The 17603-nt window shown below is 40.5% G+C and overlaps 2 protein-coding genes across 2 annotated transcripts; both read left to right on the forward strand.

Annotated features, from left to right (window-relative positions):
• Nucleotides 1–2919: 2919 nt before the first annotated feature.
• On the forward strand, nt 2920–7220 carry LOC310991024 (eosinophil peroxidase-like; the record flags this gene model as incomplete). The annotated part of the gene is made up of 13 exons (XM_083978593.1): nt 2920–2986; nt 3226–3313; nt 3435–3610; nt 3703–3835; nt 4045–4174; nt 4358–4564; nt 4654–5014; nt 5140–5300; nt 5405–5663; nt 5755–5925; nt 6026–6263; nt 6368–6564; nt 6808–7220. 13 exons carry the CDS (start codon nt 2920–2922, stop codon nt 7218–7220), a joined length of 2601 nt encoding a protein of 866 aa, XP_083834719.1.
• A 4800-nt stretch (nt 7221–12020) lies between these two features.
• On the forward strand, nt 12021–16581 carry LOC310991025 (eosinophil peroxidase-like; the record flags this gene model as incomplete). The annotated part of the gene is made up of 13 exons (XM_083978594.1): nt 12021–12087; nt 12233–12320; nt 12447–12622; nt 12715–12847; nt 13062–13191; nt 13531–13737; nt 13831–14191; nt 14317–14477; nt 14582–14840; nt 14932–15102; nt 15192–15429; nt 15534–15730; nt 16169–16581. The coding sequence occupies 13 exons, from the start codon at nt 12021–12023 to the stop codon at nt 16579–16581; spliced, it is 2601 nt and encodes an 866-aa protein (XP_083834720.1).
• Nucleotides 16582–17603: the final 1022 nt, after the last annotated feature.

Genomic DNA, 17603 nt, shown 5'->3' on the forward strand with positions numbered 1-17603 from the left:
TGCAATATTTTTCTTTCTTTGAATAAATCTGTCTTGATATTGTCTTTTATTATTTCTTTGAAAGATGCACAACATACAGTAATATTTATTCAGTGTATGTCTGGTCATTTTTAACACAGCTTTTGGAACATAGTTAGAGATAGTTAGTTGTCCCAAACTGAACAGTAAGACTTTATGTTTAACATCAACAAATGATTGTCTTAAACCTCTGTGTCTGAGTTAAATTTGTGATGTTACAAAACAACATGTTCAATGTCCATTGGCAAACAACAGATGGCACTAAAATACAATTGAATACCTGTGCTAGATTTCAAGGACAGGAGTGTGCGCTAAGATCAACATTTGGATTTGGATCAGTTTCCATCTATGCAGAGGTAATTTTCAAGTTTGTTGATTTGTTGCAATTGAAAATGCAGTAAAATTACTAAAGAAACAGACCAAATATTTTGAGTATGAGTGTCATACACGTCTAATTTAGTGCCGGTGATTTCCCTTTAACTCAACACAGTCCATGTAAAAGCAGCACTTTCCACCAATGACAACACTGACTAGTGTCTGCAAACACTGGTTTACTGTAAGTGAAAAAAATTAAATAACTGGTGGAGTGGGAACAAACTATTTATGGACTTAGTTGACTGGTCAGTTACACAATTCAAGGAGTACTAGTACTTCACTCAGTTTTTGAGAAAAACTAGGCAACATACTGTCTTTCATTGTATTGTTGGCAGGCAGATTCCTTTGTCGTTAGGGGTCATCCAGATCCCACTTCCTTTGCTCACAGGTTCAGAACCATTTCACGTAAATAGAGGGATTGGTAAAAGACTCTCTGGATGTTTATCTTTTGTCAAAAAAAAAAAAAAAACAAGAATTTTTTTTTAGGCATATTATTATTATTATTATTATTATTATTATTATTATTATTATTATTATTATTATTATTATTATTATTATTATTATTATTATTATTATTAGGGTATTATCTCACTGTTGACTTTACCTCTTATAATAGGCTACTACCAAACTGTAGCCCATCCACATCTTATAAACCACAGACAAAAATAGCTTTCTTTACTTGAGAAATGACAGATTGATGTTGTGATACAATTAGCTTTTAATTCCAATCTAATGAATGTGCTTTGATTCACTGCACGTAAACTGGAGAAGGATTCATAAAGGCCAAAAAGTGTATCCTGCATACATGTCTGGAAATTTGGATTCTCAAATACTGAATATTGGATGTAATGACTATAACATGACACTGTTGTGGAGCAAATACACAACAAATCTAAGCATATTTGTCAAAGGGACACTGGAAAGAACACACGTTTCCAATCCAGTGCAACAGTTCACACTAATCTTAATGACAATGACTTGAATACTAGGCCACTTTCTGTAAACCACTGTGATGCTTGGCACCAAGTTGGCTTCCCTCTGTCAGTCATTTCTGAATGTTGTGGTTGGAAATGCTTCTTGATCAGCAACAGAGGAATCTGGTTTGATGAAATGTGTGAATGAACATCAGTGTCATGACCTAATAAACTCTTTATTTGACATACATGGATTCTGTCTAGCTCACTAAAAAATAACATTTTGTCAGTGTGAGATGGAGCCAAATGTGAGCAGGTTTTAATGTAAAAAAAAAAAAATCACTGTCCAATTTAAACCCTGGCTAAATGTAGAAACTGAATTTATTGGACACACTGCTTTTATGTTTTACTGTAACCTAATTTATTTTGTTAGAATCCAATAAATGGAGCAGAAAGTTTTTTGTGAGTTAAAAAGCAGGAAAACAGTCACAGTTTACTTCTACTTCTTGTAATTATCACACCTATTGTCTGAACATTAATTCAGGAAGTTGGCATCTATTCCTTTGTCACTAATGTCTCAGATTATCGTGTGGTTGACAAAAAAATGTGGAATATGTTTCCACTCCAGGAAATAGATATCAGACATTCCTGAGCAGTGTTTTTTGTTTGTTTTTTAGAGTTAAGGTTAGGGCATCTCTTAAATACAACTAGACGATTCAACTTAAGAAGGTTGTTGCTTGAATTTTGATAACTTATTTAAACTCACATAATAATGTGTACGTAGAACTTTTCAAAAGTATCTAAAAACTGCTTGAGAACGATTGGTTAACAGATTTAGTGAAAAATAAAAAATAAAAGAAACAGGAAAATCATGATAATGAATGCTGGTAACTGGATTTCACTTAAACTTGTGTGCAAAAGCGAGGCCTATAAATTGTTTGTGAAAGAACAATAATGTATATGTATGTAATGTATATTTGTTCAGGTAAACAGTTGCCCTGGAGCCTTGACCAATAATAATGTCTCATTATTTTCAATAATGTTTTTCTTGGGTTATCCTGTATACCAGAGGTCAATATGCATCTTTCCTGTTGGCTTGTTCCTCTGCCTTACATACTTGTTTTCAAATCTTTTTTTTTTTTTAATAACTAAATAAAACACCAAAAAATTGTTCAGGTAACCTTAAGGCTGTGGCTTTCTCAGAAGTTGATTTCTATAATTAGCCTGCTTGAGACTTTTCTCGACACGGATGCCACAGAAGAGGAACTAGGAAGGAGAAAATGATATGCTTGTCTGAGAAAGAATTCGTGACACGAGACATCATATCAGATGAAATGGCTATAAAACACAACAGTGACCGTGACAACAGCAGCAGCTAATTCAAGGTGGATGGTGCGTAACATCGGAGGACTTGAGCTTCATCTTATCACATGCAGGTAACTATTAGTAATGCTGTTTATTTTTAAGGTTAATTTGCTTTAATCAATAATAACTTATGTGTAGTTTTAATGTATTTTCCTTTATATTTATGAATAGCTATTTGTTTTCAGATACATTTTGAAGTTATTTGAGTGCTTGAATGACTGGAGAATTTTTTATCTGTTTTACAGAGATGGGTCCTTTTCTGTGTTTGCTGGCTGCGACACTTTGCCTGTCCTTGCAGTGGCAGGTGGATGCTGGTGAGTGTCATTTTCAAGGAGCTATATTAATTTGTTGTGTAACTAAGCTACACTAATCCAATTTATTATTGTATGTTTCAACATATTTAACATTGCACAATTAAACAAGTGTAGCCAATGTTTGGGTACTCTGTATATATACTATACTGTGCTATGTGGCATCAGAAATACACTGGGCAAAAACATCTGCATTAAAGGTGAACCATAGGCCGAAGTGAAATAAGACACTTTTTTTTCAGAGTCCCATTTGAGCCGGAGTATGATTGCAGAACTAGTGAAAGCGGCCAAGGCCACTGTGGATAACGCCTATGAATATTCCAGACAGGAGTGAGTGTGCAAATCAGATGAGAGGCTTTCTGTTGTTAATTTTTACTGTCAGAAAAATAACCCTATGGTGGTAAATTATATTATTATGAATGAATAAATCTTACCTGACCACTCGATGCAGGAGCCTTGACCGTGTGAGGCGGAATGCAGCGCATCCTTCAGATGTTCTGCGACTGCTGAAACAACCCGTTGGACCAACCCGTACGGCTGCCCGTGCTGCAGACTATATGGACGTAGCTGTTAAGATGTTGAAGAGGTCTCTCAACAGACGCCCAAAACGCTCCATCAATGCCACAGGTATGTGGTCTTAACAGATTCTCTGATTGATGCTTGTACATATGTGTGCAAGTCGGCTACAGCTGAGTTTGTTTTTTCTTCTTCTTCTTTAGATCTGATCTCTGAGGAGGACCTGGAGGTCATCTCTGAGCTTACAGGCTGCTCACCCAGACACCGGGTCCCCTCTTGTACTACAACTCCCGACTTAAACAGGTTTCGCACTCCAAGCAGCACCTGCAACAACAGGTGAGGGACATTTATTTTTCAGTTTGGTAATTTTCAAATGGCCAAAAATGACAGCAAGGCAAGTGATGTGATGTTCCTGACCACATGTGTCCTTTTCTCTGTGATCTCCCAGTTAAGAACATTTAATAAGTGTGACATGCCAGAAAAATGATCTCCTAAAATAGAAAAGACAACAGAGAGAAATAATGGATTTGTTTTCTCACATACAGAGAAAACACTAGATGGGGATCCTCCAACGTCCCTTTCACCCGCTGGCTCCCTGCTGAGTATGAGGATGGCCTCTCTCTACCTAAAGGCTGGTCCCATGGGCTGAGAGTCAATGGACATCATCTACCACTGGTAGCCCAAATTTATATATCATAAAATAGGTTATTAAGTACTGAAAAACTGTGAATAATCGTGATATAAAACAAGTTATACATTCAATTGTTTAATCACATCTTCCTCACTTGTAAGTGAAGAATAAGAGATAAACAGTGACCAGTAAATTAATCACTTTCATTGTCTATATCCTGTCCCCAGGTCAGGGAAGTGTCCAACCGGATTCTGAGCGCAGCCAATGCTGACGTGGAGAGCGACCCACTCTACACTCACTTGGTGACGATCTTTGGCCAGTGGACAGACCACGATCTGACCTTCACTCCTCACTCTCCTGTCATCAGCTCCTTCAATAACGGCATTGACTGTGATAAAAGCTGTGAACGCACAGAGCCCTGCTTCCCCATCAAGGTCAGTGTCACTGCTTTATAAAGGAGAACAGGTGAAACACCTAAAGAACTGACAAACTTAATGCTAACTGCCTCTTGTTGTCTGAATAGATTCCTAAGAACGACCCCCGTTTTCATGAAGGGTCAGAGGAGTGCATGCCCTTCTTCCGCTCAACAGCAGGCTGCGGTTCAGGCAACACAGGCCACATCTTCGGTGCGAGTACTGTCCGTCAGCAGATGAACTCTCTCACAGCTTTCCTTGATGTGGGTCAGGTCTACGGCTCAGACGACGCCAAAGCTCGTTTCCTACGCAACCTGACCACAGACGAGGGTCTTTTGAGGGTCAACACAAATTTTACTGACAATGGCCGTGAGCTCCTGCCCTTCACCAACATGGGTGCCAACATGTGTGCTTCACGAGCCCGCATTACTAATGACGTTGAGGCTGAGGAGGTGCCCTGCTTTCTGGCCGGTGAGTAGCAACAAAAGCACTGACTTGCTGATTCCAGTTCAAGCATCAACCACACGTTGTGGTTGATCCAAATAAAACAACTTTAGTTGTATTCATTAAAATCTGCGTTGTACTTTTTCGTCCAGGTGATGAGCGCAGCAATGAGAACATTGGTCTGACCTCGCTGCACACACTGATGATGCGTGAGCACAATCGTTTGGCTCGTGCCCTCGCCAAGCTCAATCCTCACTGGGGTGGAGAGAGACTCTACCAGGAGGCCCGCAAGATCATGGGTGGATACTTCCAGGTGAGGGAGGGGCTCAGCTCTATGAAGAGCACATACCTTGCATCAAGAACTGTGTCCTTGATCGGGGTAAGGGTTGATCTGACTCCGATTCATTTTGTTTTCAGGTTCTTACTTTCAGAGACTACTTGCTCCACATTGTTGGTCCAGACTTCATTGCCAGGCAGCTTTCCACCTATCCTGGTTATGATGAAAACGTGGATCCCAGCATCTCCAATGTGTTTGCCACAGCTGCCTACCGATTTGCTCACTTGATGGTTCAGCCTTTCATGTTTCGGCTTGATGAGGACTATCAGGAGCACTCTGAATACCCCAGCCCACTGCTTCACAGAGCCTTCTTTGCACCATGGAGGATCGTCTTTGAAGGTAGAGCAAAGATCTGTAAGATCTGTAGTTCTTCGAAACAGAGAGAGTAAACACAAGTGATCAGAATTAAACGCCCTTTAATGCTTTACAGGTGGATTGGACCCAGTGCTGAGGGGGCTGGTGGGCCGCCAGGCCAAGCTGAACACACAGAATCAGATGATGACTGATGAGCTGAGGGACAGGCTTTTCCAATTCTCCTTTGAATTGGCTCTGGATCTGGGAGCACTCAACATGCAGAGAGGAAGAGACCATGGAATACCTGGTATTTATTTGACCCTATAGCTTTGTATATGCTATGTTGAGAATGTATTTAGCATGTGCAGACTTTTGGGTGTTTTACAGCGCGTTAACTTCCTTTTCAGGTTACAACAAATGGCGTGGGTTCTGCGGACTGTCACAACCCAAAACTCAGGCTGAGTTGGCAACAGTTTTGAACAACACTGAACTAGCCAAGCACCTCCTGGATCTCTATCGCACACCCGACAACATTGACGTGTGGCTGGGAGGGGTGGCTGAGCCATTTGTCCCTGGAGGAAGAGTGGGACCTCTGTTTGCCTGCTTGATTTCCACTCAGTTCCAGAGGATCCGCCAGGGAGACAGGTATATTCACCTCCACAGACATTACTTAAATATGTGGATAGAGCTTTTAGCAGCACCCGTATGTTTCCTTTGCAATGACATGCTAATAACCTGTTCAATATCAGGCTTTGGTGGGAGAATGATGGAGTCTTCACTGATGCTCAGAGGGAGTCCCTGAGGGAAACATCACTTGCTCGCATCATCTGTGACAACACTGACATCACTGAGGTACCTGAAAGACCCTTCCAGTACAGACCTCGAGGATCTGGTTACGCCAGGTGTGAGGACATCCCTGCCTTTGACCTCAGTCCATGGAGTGATGGTGAGTTGATGTACTGAAATTTGCTTGACACAGCTGATGATGACTTGTGCCAACACTGAAGTAGTTTGGGAATACTGATTTTCACCTTTAATCTTCTGTAGGAGGAAACACAGGTGGATCACAGCCATCACCAGGTAAGTCTACCACCTCTTCCTCTATTACTGATAAAATACTCATTTATTGTTAATGTTCTTAATGTGAGGTTCAATTGATACATTTTTTTTCACATTGTTTTTCACACAGGAGGAGCAACACCTAAGCCAAAAGTCTACAAAGAGCAGAATGTTGCATTCTCAGTTCGACTGGGCAACAGTTTCCCCAAAACTAGCTCACCCATCCCCTTCCATGATGTGATCTACAATGGACAGAACAGCTATGATGTAAACACAGGGGTTTTCACTTGTGAACATCCAGGTGTTTATGAATTTCAGTTCCACTGTACAATCAACAGGAATGATGCCAGTATAGATCTGATGCGTAATGGAGATCTGATTGTCCACTCATTCACCACACGGCAGAATGGGTTCACCACAGCCAGTGGTCAAACATATGTTAAGCTTCAGAAGGGAGACCAAGTCTGGCTGGTGGCCAACCATGGTGGCAGTGGTATCACCAGAGACAGCTTCTTCTCAGGGCATCTGCTGTTCACGGAGTAGGAAACCAGCTGCTGATCTGTGACACCCTCAAAACTCTCCAAGTAGAGTTTGTCAGGGTTAAAGCTACTAATGCAATTGAAGACAAACTAAAGTGTTAAAATTGGCAATTCTTGTAGTCAACCTTGCTGACAGAGTGATGTTACATAGAACAAAAGTTCAATGTCCATTAGCAAACAACAGATGGCACTGAAACTGATGGAGAAATGCAGAGTTTGCTAAAATAACTTAAGTCTTTGATAGTGTGTGTGCCCATGCATGTAGTATTCTTGCTGTACATCAGGTCAAGGCAAAATATGTTACAAATTAAAATTTATTGCACTCAACCTTGATAATAGGAAAGCAACGGCATTATTTGAGTATTTAAAACATTGACTGCAACAAATTCTCTTTTGAATGAATCATTTTCTCTTTTCTAAACACTGTCTTTAACTATTTGCTGAAATAAAAATTCTGTAACACTTATAAATCTTTTGGAATGTTTTTTTTTTCTTCCGAAACTGAAATGTTAGACATTTTGTCATTTGATGTTAAAAATTTAACAAATAAACTACTGTTTTTTTTATTTTATTAACTTCTGTCTGATTGAAATTCCAGATGATACACGATACAGACACATTTTGTTCGCTTTGTTTTATTTGCAACACAACTACGCCCCCATTCTTAGTAAATGGGAGGTTACTGAATGTTTTTAAGTATGAATCTGATGGACTGGTGTGATGTGTTTGATGGAAGTAACCTTCCACTATCTGTTCAGAAAGTTTGTGGTTCACACAACTGATGGGTATCTCAATGGTGACACAAACTGCAGGAATGAGGAAAAACTAACTCGTCATTTGCTAGAACAATACCTATGTGGAGAAAACAACCGCACCCCTCACACAGCCTTTCCAGCCTCCTGTCATTTACCGGAAACTACTGAGATTGTACCTTATAATTTGTGTTATGTATTTGTACATACTACTGATTTTTTTTTTTTTTATTATCCTTACTTGGTTGTTTGTTGCTTTCTGAGTTGGTGCAGTACATAGCAGAATTGACAATAAAGTTGACTTTAATGTAAAAACCTCATGAATTGTAATAATTTCTTCTTAGCTTTATAGCCTACATATAGTCTTAAACTTTGCAATGTTATTTAGATCAAATAAATAACGCTACAATTCCTAAAAGTGTTACAGCCTTTTAGGAATTCAGGCTACTGCTCTTCAGTGGCAGAATGTTGAAATATTAAAAAACAAACAAACAAAATCAAAGTCAAAGTCAAAAGTCAAAATCATTTATTAGTCTCCCGTGGGAGAAATTTCTCTCGGACAGAGAGCAGTGCTGCTTCACAAAAAGACAAAAACAGTACAAGAGAAGAGCATCAGGGAAGTAGCTCGGCTACTATAAACATACAGTAAAATCATTAAAGTGCAATATGCCTCAGAAAGTAGGCTACTAGTGGCAGATGTATGGACGTAAATTTAATGGACAGAGGGATGGACGAGTTTTTGAGGCGATTGTGCCTGCACAGGGGGACTCGGTAGGCTATCTTCTACCTGAATTTAAGAGCTCATATTCAGGGAGAAGTGCGTGCGTAGGATCTGCTAGAATAGAGTTTGCCAACCTAATGGTGGCCTGTTCAAACAGATCTTGAGGTGTGCGTGGGACAGGGGAACCCAAGATTTTGCTAGCCGTCTTGACCAGATTGAGTAGCCTAGCCTATTTGAGATTTGGCTTTTTACTGTGAGATTACCGAACCAGGACGTAATGCCGTAGCCTATCTCAGGATAGAACCATATTTTTAGGAATTCAGGCTACTGCTCTTCAGTGGCAGAATGTTGAAATATTAAAAAACAAACAAACAAAATAAGTAGGCTACAAACAACATAGAACCATATTTCTGTTTTAAATAGAAAGCTGCTGATTTTGCCTGAACGCAATACAGTCAAGACTCCACATCCAAGACCATATCACAATTTTGCTGAACCTCATTTCTTTTCAATGCATATTAATGGTCGTTTTGGTCCGATCAAAGCCTCCTGAACGTTTCCACGGGATATTTAAGTGTACTCTGGCGCCCTCTGGTGTCGGGAGGTGTCCAATGCAGGGCTTAGTTCACAGAATGCAACAGCATGGCTCTGATTTGAATACCTCATATCTTCCTTGGTGTTGGTTTCTTTCAAAGACCAGAGATGTGCATAACCTTCACCAATGTGACATACAGATACAGAAGCTTTCTTTGTTCGACAGACAGTGCCTCATAGGGCCAGGCAGAAGGTGGACTGTGTAGAAAATAAAATGGAAGAGGGTTGGTGAGTGTAGGCTATCTCACTCTAGATCCTTACAGAAATGTGATACACGCAATAATTTTCTGTTAGTGAATTTATGCTGAGTCCTCCATTCATGACTTCGCTCTCAAAAGTGAAGAATTAAAGCAGTCCCTCAAACGTTCAAGTGTACAAGACAATTGTTCTAAAAATACTGGATGCAAATTACTGCCTGGGCTTTAACATAGGCACACCAACTAATGCCAGTCATGTATGGGAAGTGTAAAGCATCTTTTACAGCACAAGTGCCAACATTAATTTAAACTTAATAACCAAAAGTCTTACTGCCAGCCGCCATGCCTCAGCCGGGCCTGGATAGCCTCAGTGGGCAGGACCGAACCACTGGCTAAATAGGAGCTGTGTGTGTGCGTGTGTGTGGCTAGACCATAATTAATAATAATGATTTTTAAAAAATCATCAGAGAGGCCTATTATTATTATTATTATTATTATTATTATTATTATTATTATTATTATTATTATTATTTATATATTTATTTATTTGTATATATTTTTATTTATTTAAGATGGGCTAGCCTATTTTATTTTTCTTCTCAAACGGTAGCCATCCGTATAGCTACTACAAATGAACAAAAATAAGCCTTCCACCTGTGTCCGTGATAGACTGTGCACTTTCTTTTTTTGTTTTTTTGTTTTAACCTTAAGCTACTAAATAAGCGTTTCTTCCCAAGGCTTAATTCGTTCATTCCTGTCAAATGAGGCATCTACAATTGAAAGCCAACACGTTTTCGCTCCAAGTGTGCCAGCGCGCCTCAAAGACAATGGCTCAGATTAAAATGTCGTTTCCTGTAACTTTGATGCCTGGCACTATAAATTGGCCTATTATTGTCCTATTTCCGTGTGGCGTGTTCTGAATTTTTTCTTGATCAGGAACAAAAGAGTTCGGTAGTAGCCTAATTAGAGTTGTCTTGAATGAGGAAAGGGTTGGAAGCCTGATGTGGACTGTGGCATCTTTCTGGACTTGCATCTTAGCCTACATGCACTTTATATTTGATGGTCACTCTGACCTTGTATTCCGTGTTCTTTTATATATGTTCTTTATTACTTATATTTATGTCCTATTATTATTAGTAAGTCTCGTTGTATAGAAATGTGCAATGACAATAAAGCATATAGGCCTACTATTAGTGAACAAGTGTCATGATCACACTGCAACAAATGCGGGCAGATTTAAATGCATAGAAATATCAGCTGAGTTGAAACTTAACGTGGCAATATGCTGCCAAGAAACTGAATTTCCTTTGACATCAAAATTTTAGCGACTTGATTGTGTTCAGGGCTAACCTCCTATAATCTATATTTGATTGGGATCCAAACGGAGCAAAAACTAGATCGAGGCTAGTTTCAGAGCATTTATTTTATTCTATTTTTTATTTTGTTTTGTTTACAGCATAGAGACAAGCTCTGCTTAGCTTCAGGAAGTTGGTGTCTTTTATCTTGTCACGCAATTCAATGTCAGACTGGTTGCCAAAGAATGTCGGGAATGTTTCCAGTACAGATACCTGGCATTCCCCAACAACACCGAGCTGTATTTCTTGTTCTGATTTTTTTTTCCTCCTTTGGCCTATTTTAAATTTAAAAAAAGAAAAAAGAAAATAAATTCAAATAACAAGTGCTTTCCTCTGAATTAGCCTATGACAAGGATTATTTTAGGCTTTCATTAAATGGTTGTAGCACTTTCCAAATGTTTTCCAAAATCTGCAACAAAAACCGTTAAATTTAGATGAAATAAAAATAGAGATGAAGACAGAATAAATGCATTTCACTTCAACTTATAGGGTGCATAAGAGAAGCCTAGATTTATAGATCCTGTAACGGTGTTGTTTCATCAGAACATTTGTTCAAGAGAAGCATGGCCCCGCAGCTTTGATGCACCTGAAAAACATGAAAAATTACAATGATAATAACGAATAATATGTTAACATGTGTGTAATAATGTTTAATGTTACCTTCCTTGTTGGCTTGCTAATTGCGTTACAGAGGCATTCACCTAATGACCTTTAGGTCAGTGAGAGGTGTGAGTTCTTCAGAGGTTGGTTTCAGTAATTAGCCTGCATGAGAGGCTTTTCTCGACAGGGAGGCGGAACTAGGAAGGAAAATGATATAGCTATGCTTGCTGAGAAAAAAATACCCGTGACGCGTCACAATAGCTATAAAAGTAGGCCTACGGTAGCAGTGATCGTGACAGTAGCAGCAAATTCAAGTTAGAAGGTGTTGAGCAACAGAGGACTTGAACTTCAGCTTTTCACATGCAGGTAACTAACGCTGTTTATTTTTACAGCTTTTATCAATACGTACGCTATACGAAGCCTGTTCTCCTTTATATTGTTTTAAATAGCCTAATATTTGTTTTCAGGTACATTTTGATTAAAAAATAATAATAATAATAATAATACTTCAAAATTATAATATGAATATGAGTTTGAGTTATTTGACCAGTGCTTGAATGACTGGATAATTTTGATCTTGCAGAAATGGGTCGTTTTCTGTTTTTGCTGGCTGCGACACTTTGCCTGTCCTTGCAGTGGCAGGTGGACGCTGGTGAGTGTCACCTCCAAAGAGATCTGATTTGTTGTGTAACCAACAAATCTTATCTCACACTAATCCAATTTATTATTAGTAGCCTATGTGTCTACCTATTTGACATCGCATCAACAAAAGTGAAATAAGACACTTTTTTTTTCAGAGTCCCATTTGAGCCGGAGTATGATTGCAGAACTAGTGAAAGCGGCCAAGGCCACTGTGGATAACGCCTATGAATATTCCAGACAGGAGTGAGTGTGCAAATCAGATGAGAGGCTTTCTGTTGTTAATTTTTACTATCAGAAAAAACAACCCAATGGTTGTAAATTATGTTATTCTGAATTAATAGCTAAATCTTACCTGACCACTCGATGCAGGAGCCTTGACCGTGTGAGGCGGAATGCAGCGCATCCTTCAGATGTTCTGCGACTGGAGAAACAACCCGTTGGACCAACCCGTACGGCTGCCCGTGCTGCAGACTATATGGACGTAGCTGTTAAGATGTTGAAGAGGTCTCTCAACAGACGCCCAAAACGCTCCATCAATGCCACAGGTATGTGGTCTTAACAGATTCTCTGATTGATGCTTGTACATATGTGTGCAAGTCGGCTACAGCTGAGTTTGTTTTTTTTTCTTCTTCTTTAGATCTGATCTCTGAGGAGGACCTGGAGGTCATCTCTGAGCTTACAGGCTGCTCACCCAGACACCGGGTCCCCTCTTGTACTACAACTCCCGACTTAAACAGGTTTCGCACTCCAAGCAGCACCTGCAACAACAGGTGAGGGACATTTATTTTTCAGTTCGGTAATTTTCAAATGGCCAAAAATGACAGCAAGGCAAGTGATGTGATGTTCCTGACCACATGTCTCCTTTTCTCTGTGATCTCCCAGTTACTGTAAGAACGTTTAATAAGTGTGACATGCCAGAAAAATGACCTCCTAAAACAGAAAGGAAAACAGAGAGAAATAATGGATTTGTTTTCTCCCATACAGAGAAAACACTAGATGGGGATCCTCCAACGTCCCTTTCACCCGCTGGCTCCCTGCTGAGTATGAGGATGGCCTCTCTCTACCTAAAGGCTGGTCCCATGGGCTGAGAGTCAATGGACATCTTCTGCCACTGGTAGCGCAAATTTATATATCATAAAATAGGTCATTAAGTACTATGCAAACTGTGAATATTGTGATATAAAACAAGTTATACATTCAATTGTTTAATCACATATTCCTCACTTGTTAAAGGGATAGTTAGCCTCCGTAGCTTAGCTCTGAGCAGCTCGCGGCTCTGCTCCGCCGTTCTAAAAATATCTTGCACCGACAATTAAAGGTAACAAACCTACTCCTAAAACTATAGGGATTATGGCAATGGGCCAATTTACCAAAGTGTTGAACTATTTGAACTATCCCTTTAAATAAGAGAACAGTGATCGGTAAATTAATCACTTTCATTCTACATCCCCAGGTCAGGGAAGTGTCCAACCGGATTCTGAGCGCAGCCAACGCTGACGTGGAGAGCGACCCACTCTACACTCACTTGGTGACGATCTTTGGCCAGTGGACAGACCACGATCTGACCTTCACTCCTCACTCTCCTGTCATCCGCTCCTTCAATAACGGCATTGACTGTGATAAAAGCTGTGAACGCACAGAGCCCTGCTTCCCCATCAAGGTCAGTGTCACTGCTTTATGAAAGAGAACAGGTGAAACACCTAAAGAACTGACAAACTTAATGCTAACTAACTGCCTCTTGTTGTCTGAATAGATTCCTAAGAACGACCCCCGTTTTCATAAAGGGTCAGAGGAGTGCATGCCCTTCTTCCGCTCAACAGCAGGCTGCGGTTCAGGCAACACAGGCCACATCTTCGGTGCGAGTACTGTCCGTCAGCAGATGAACTCTCTCACAGCTTTCCTTGATGTGGGTCAGGTCTACGGCTCAGACGACGCCAAAGCTCGTTTCCTACGCAACCTGACCACAGACGAGGGTCTTTTGAGGGTCAACACAAAGTTTACTGACAATGGCCGTGAGCTCCTGCCCTTCACCAACATGGGTGCCAACATGTGTGCTTCACGAGCCCGCATTACTAATGATGTTAATGCGGAGGAGGTGCCCTGCTTTCTGGCCGGTGAGTAGCAACAAAAGCACTGACTTGCTGATTCCAGTTCAAGCATCAACCACACATTGTGGTTGATCCAAGTAAAACAACTTTAGTTGTATTCATTAAAATCTGCGTTGTACTTTTTCGTCCAGGTGATGAGCGCAGCAATGAGAACATTGGTCTGACCTCTCTGCACACACTGATGATGCGTGAGCACAATCGTTTGGCTCGTGCCCTCGCCAAGCTCAATCCTCACTGGGGCGGAGAGAGACTCTACCAGGAGGCCCGCAAGATCATGGGTGGATACTTCCAGGTGAGGGAGGGGCTCAGCTCTATGAAGAGCACAAACCTTGCATCAAGAACTGTGTCCTTGATCGGGGTAAGGGTTGATCTGACTCCGATTCATTTTGTTTTCAGGTTCTTACTTTCAGAGACTACTTGCTCCACATTGTTGGTCCAGACTTCATTGCCAGGCAGCTTTCCACCTATCCTGGTTATGATGAAAACGTGGATCCCAGCATCTCCAATGTGTTTGCCACAGCTGCCTACCGATTTGCTCACCTGATGGTTCAGCCTTTCATGTTTCGGCTTGATGAGGACTATCAGGAGAGCTCTGATTATCCCTCCCCACTGCTTCACAGAGCCTTCTTTGCACCATGGAGGATCGTCTTTGAAGGTAGAGCAAAGATCTGTAAGATCTGTAGTTCTTCGAAACAGAGAGAGTAAACACAAGTGATCAGAATTAAACGCCCTTTAATGCTTTACAGGTGGATTGGACCCAGTGCTGAGGGGGCTGGTGGGCCGCCAGGCGAAGCTGAACACACAGGATCAGATGATGACTGATGAGCTGAGGGACAGGCTTTTCCAATTCTCCTTTGAATTGGCTCTGGATCTGGGAGCACTCAACATGCAGAGAGGAAGAGACCATGGACTACCTGGTATTTATTTGGCCCTATAGCTTTGTATATGCTATGTTGAGAATGTGCAGACTTTTGGGTGTTTTACAGCGCGTTATCTTCCTTTTCAGGTTACAACAAATGGCGTGGGTTCTGCGGACTGTCACAACCCAAAACTCAGGCTGAGTTGGCAACAGTTTTGAACAACACTAAACTAGCCAAGCACCTCTTGGATCTCTATCGCACACCCGACAACATTGACGTGTGGCTGGGAGGGGTGTCCGAGCCATTTGTCCCTGGAGGAAGAGTGGGACCTCTGTTTGCCTGCTTGATTTCCACTCAGTTCCAGAGGATCCGCCAGGGAGACAGGTATATTCACCTCCACAGACATTACTTAAATATGTGGATACAGCTTTTAGCAGCACCCGTATGTTTCCTTTGCAATGACATGCTAACAACCTGTTCAATATCAGGCTTTGGTGGGAGAATGATGGAGTCTTCACTGATGCTCAGAGGGAGTCCCTGAGGGAAACATCACTTGCTCGCATCATCTGTGACAACACTGACATCACTGAGGTACCTGAAAGACCCTTCCAGTACAGACCTCGAGGATCTGGTTACGCCAGGTGTGAGGACATCCCTGCCTTTGACCTCAGTCCATGGAGTGATGGTGAGTTGATGTACTGAAATTTGCTTGACACAGCTGATGATGACTTGTGCCAACACTGAAGTAGTTTGGGAATACTGATTTTCACCTTTAATCTTCTGTAGGAGGAAACACAAGTGGATCACAAGGATCACCAGGTAAGTCTACCACCTCTTCTTCTGATATTATCGATAAAAATTGAAGTTAATGTTCTCAAAGTACTACTTTAAAATGTTATTTTATTGTCGCTTCATAATGTTATGGTTCCATTGATACAATTTTTTCACATTTTGACCTTTAATCTTCTGTAGGAGGAACCACAGGTGGATCACAGACATCATCAGGTAAGTCTACCACCTCTTCCTCTATTATTGATAAATACTGATTCATTGTTAATGTTCTTAATGTGAATGCAATGTGAAGGTGCAATAGATAAAAAAAATCACATTGTTTTTCACACAGGAGGAACAACACCTAAGCCAAAAGTCTACAAAGAGCAGAATGTTGCATTCTCAGTACGACTGGGCAACAATTTCCCCAAAACTAGCTCACCCATCCCCTTCCATGATGTGATCTACAATGGACAGAACAGCTATGATGTCGACACAGGGGTTTTCACCTGTCAACATCCAGGTGTTTACGAGTTTCAGTTCCACTGTACGATCAACAGGAATGAAGCCAGTATAGATCTGATGCGTAATGGAGATCTGATTGTCCACTCATTCACCACACGGCAGAATGGGTTCACCACAGCCAGTGGTCAAACATATGTTAGACTTCAGAAGGGAGACCAAGTCTGGCTGGTGGCCAACCATGGTGGCAGTAGTATCACTAGTGACAGCTTCTTCTCAGGGCATCTGCTGTTCACGGAGTAGCATATCAGGGCAATGCCGAGAGTTTTCTGAAGTCACTCTTTTTACTTTTTTTTTAAACTTTTTTTTTATTTTACCAGTGGCACCCATAAATGTTGAGGTCACTGTGCTCATAAGCAACTGAAGACAAAATAACTTGTAATGTCACTGCTGACATATTGCTGGCAATCTTGCTTATAGGAACTATTCAAATATTTAGAAGTTTCAAATTGTACAAAATATTGATGGTTCACTCATACACGCACTGGTGAATGTAAAAAAAATCGAAATCAGCACTACCTGACTTCATATTTTCTCCTGTCTTTTTGAATTAAGTATTTTCTTGTCTTACTTTTGTTACAACCTTTTTCTGGACAATTAATGTGATCAATGATTGAAATAAGCATAAATTGTAACATGTAATTTTCAATTGATTTTTTGTTTTTGGAGCATTATCCAAAATTAACGTGTAAGACATGATGTCACTTTATGTTTAACATCAATAAATGTTTGTTTTGGAGATTGACTTGTGGTTTTGAGAGAGAGACTGTTACAAAACAGTAACAGTAGTTCACAAGATAATGTAAAATTGTTGCAGTCCCAGCTGATTGTGGTCCTAAACAGACCAGCAGATGGCGCTAACATCCAAGTTTTCAAGCAAGGCATAAGCATAAGCACAACCTGTGGGTTTGGATGAATTTCGGTAACTGCACTAAGGGTCTTAAAGCTGATGCATATTGTGGTGATTTGCACATATAGACTCGCTTAGATTTTGGTTTGTCATAATTTCTCATATTTGCTTGAAACACATAGGCTAGGTTGTGGTCTTGTGTTATTGTGATATTAAAAAAGGAAGGAAGGTATGAAAGAAAGAAAGAAAGAAAGAAAGAAAGAAAGAAAGAACAAGAGGAAGAAGAAAAGGAGAGATTGCTGCCTTATTGGCTTGCTAAGAAAACACATTGAAAAGAAAGAAGAATATTTTTAACCACTTTGTTGTAGTATTTTTGTGTCTTTCGAGTCCTTGAGTATTGAGTGATTTATATCAG

This window comes from Trachurus trachurus, assembly GCF_905171665.1.
Source record: "Trachurus trachurus genome assembly, chromosome: 9".
NCBI classification, from domain to species: Eukaryota; Metazoa; Chordata; class Actinopteri; order Carangiformes; family Carangidae; genus Trachurus; species Trachurus trachurus.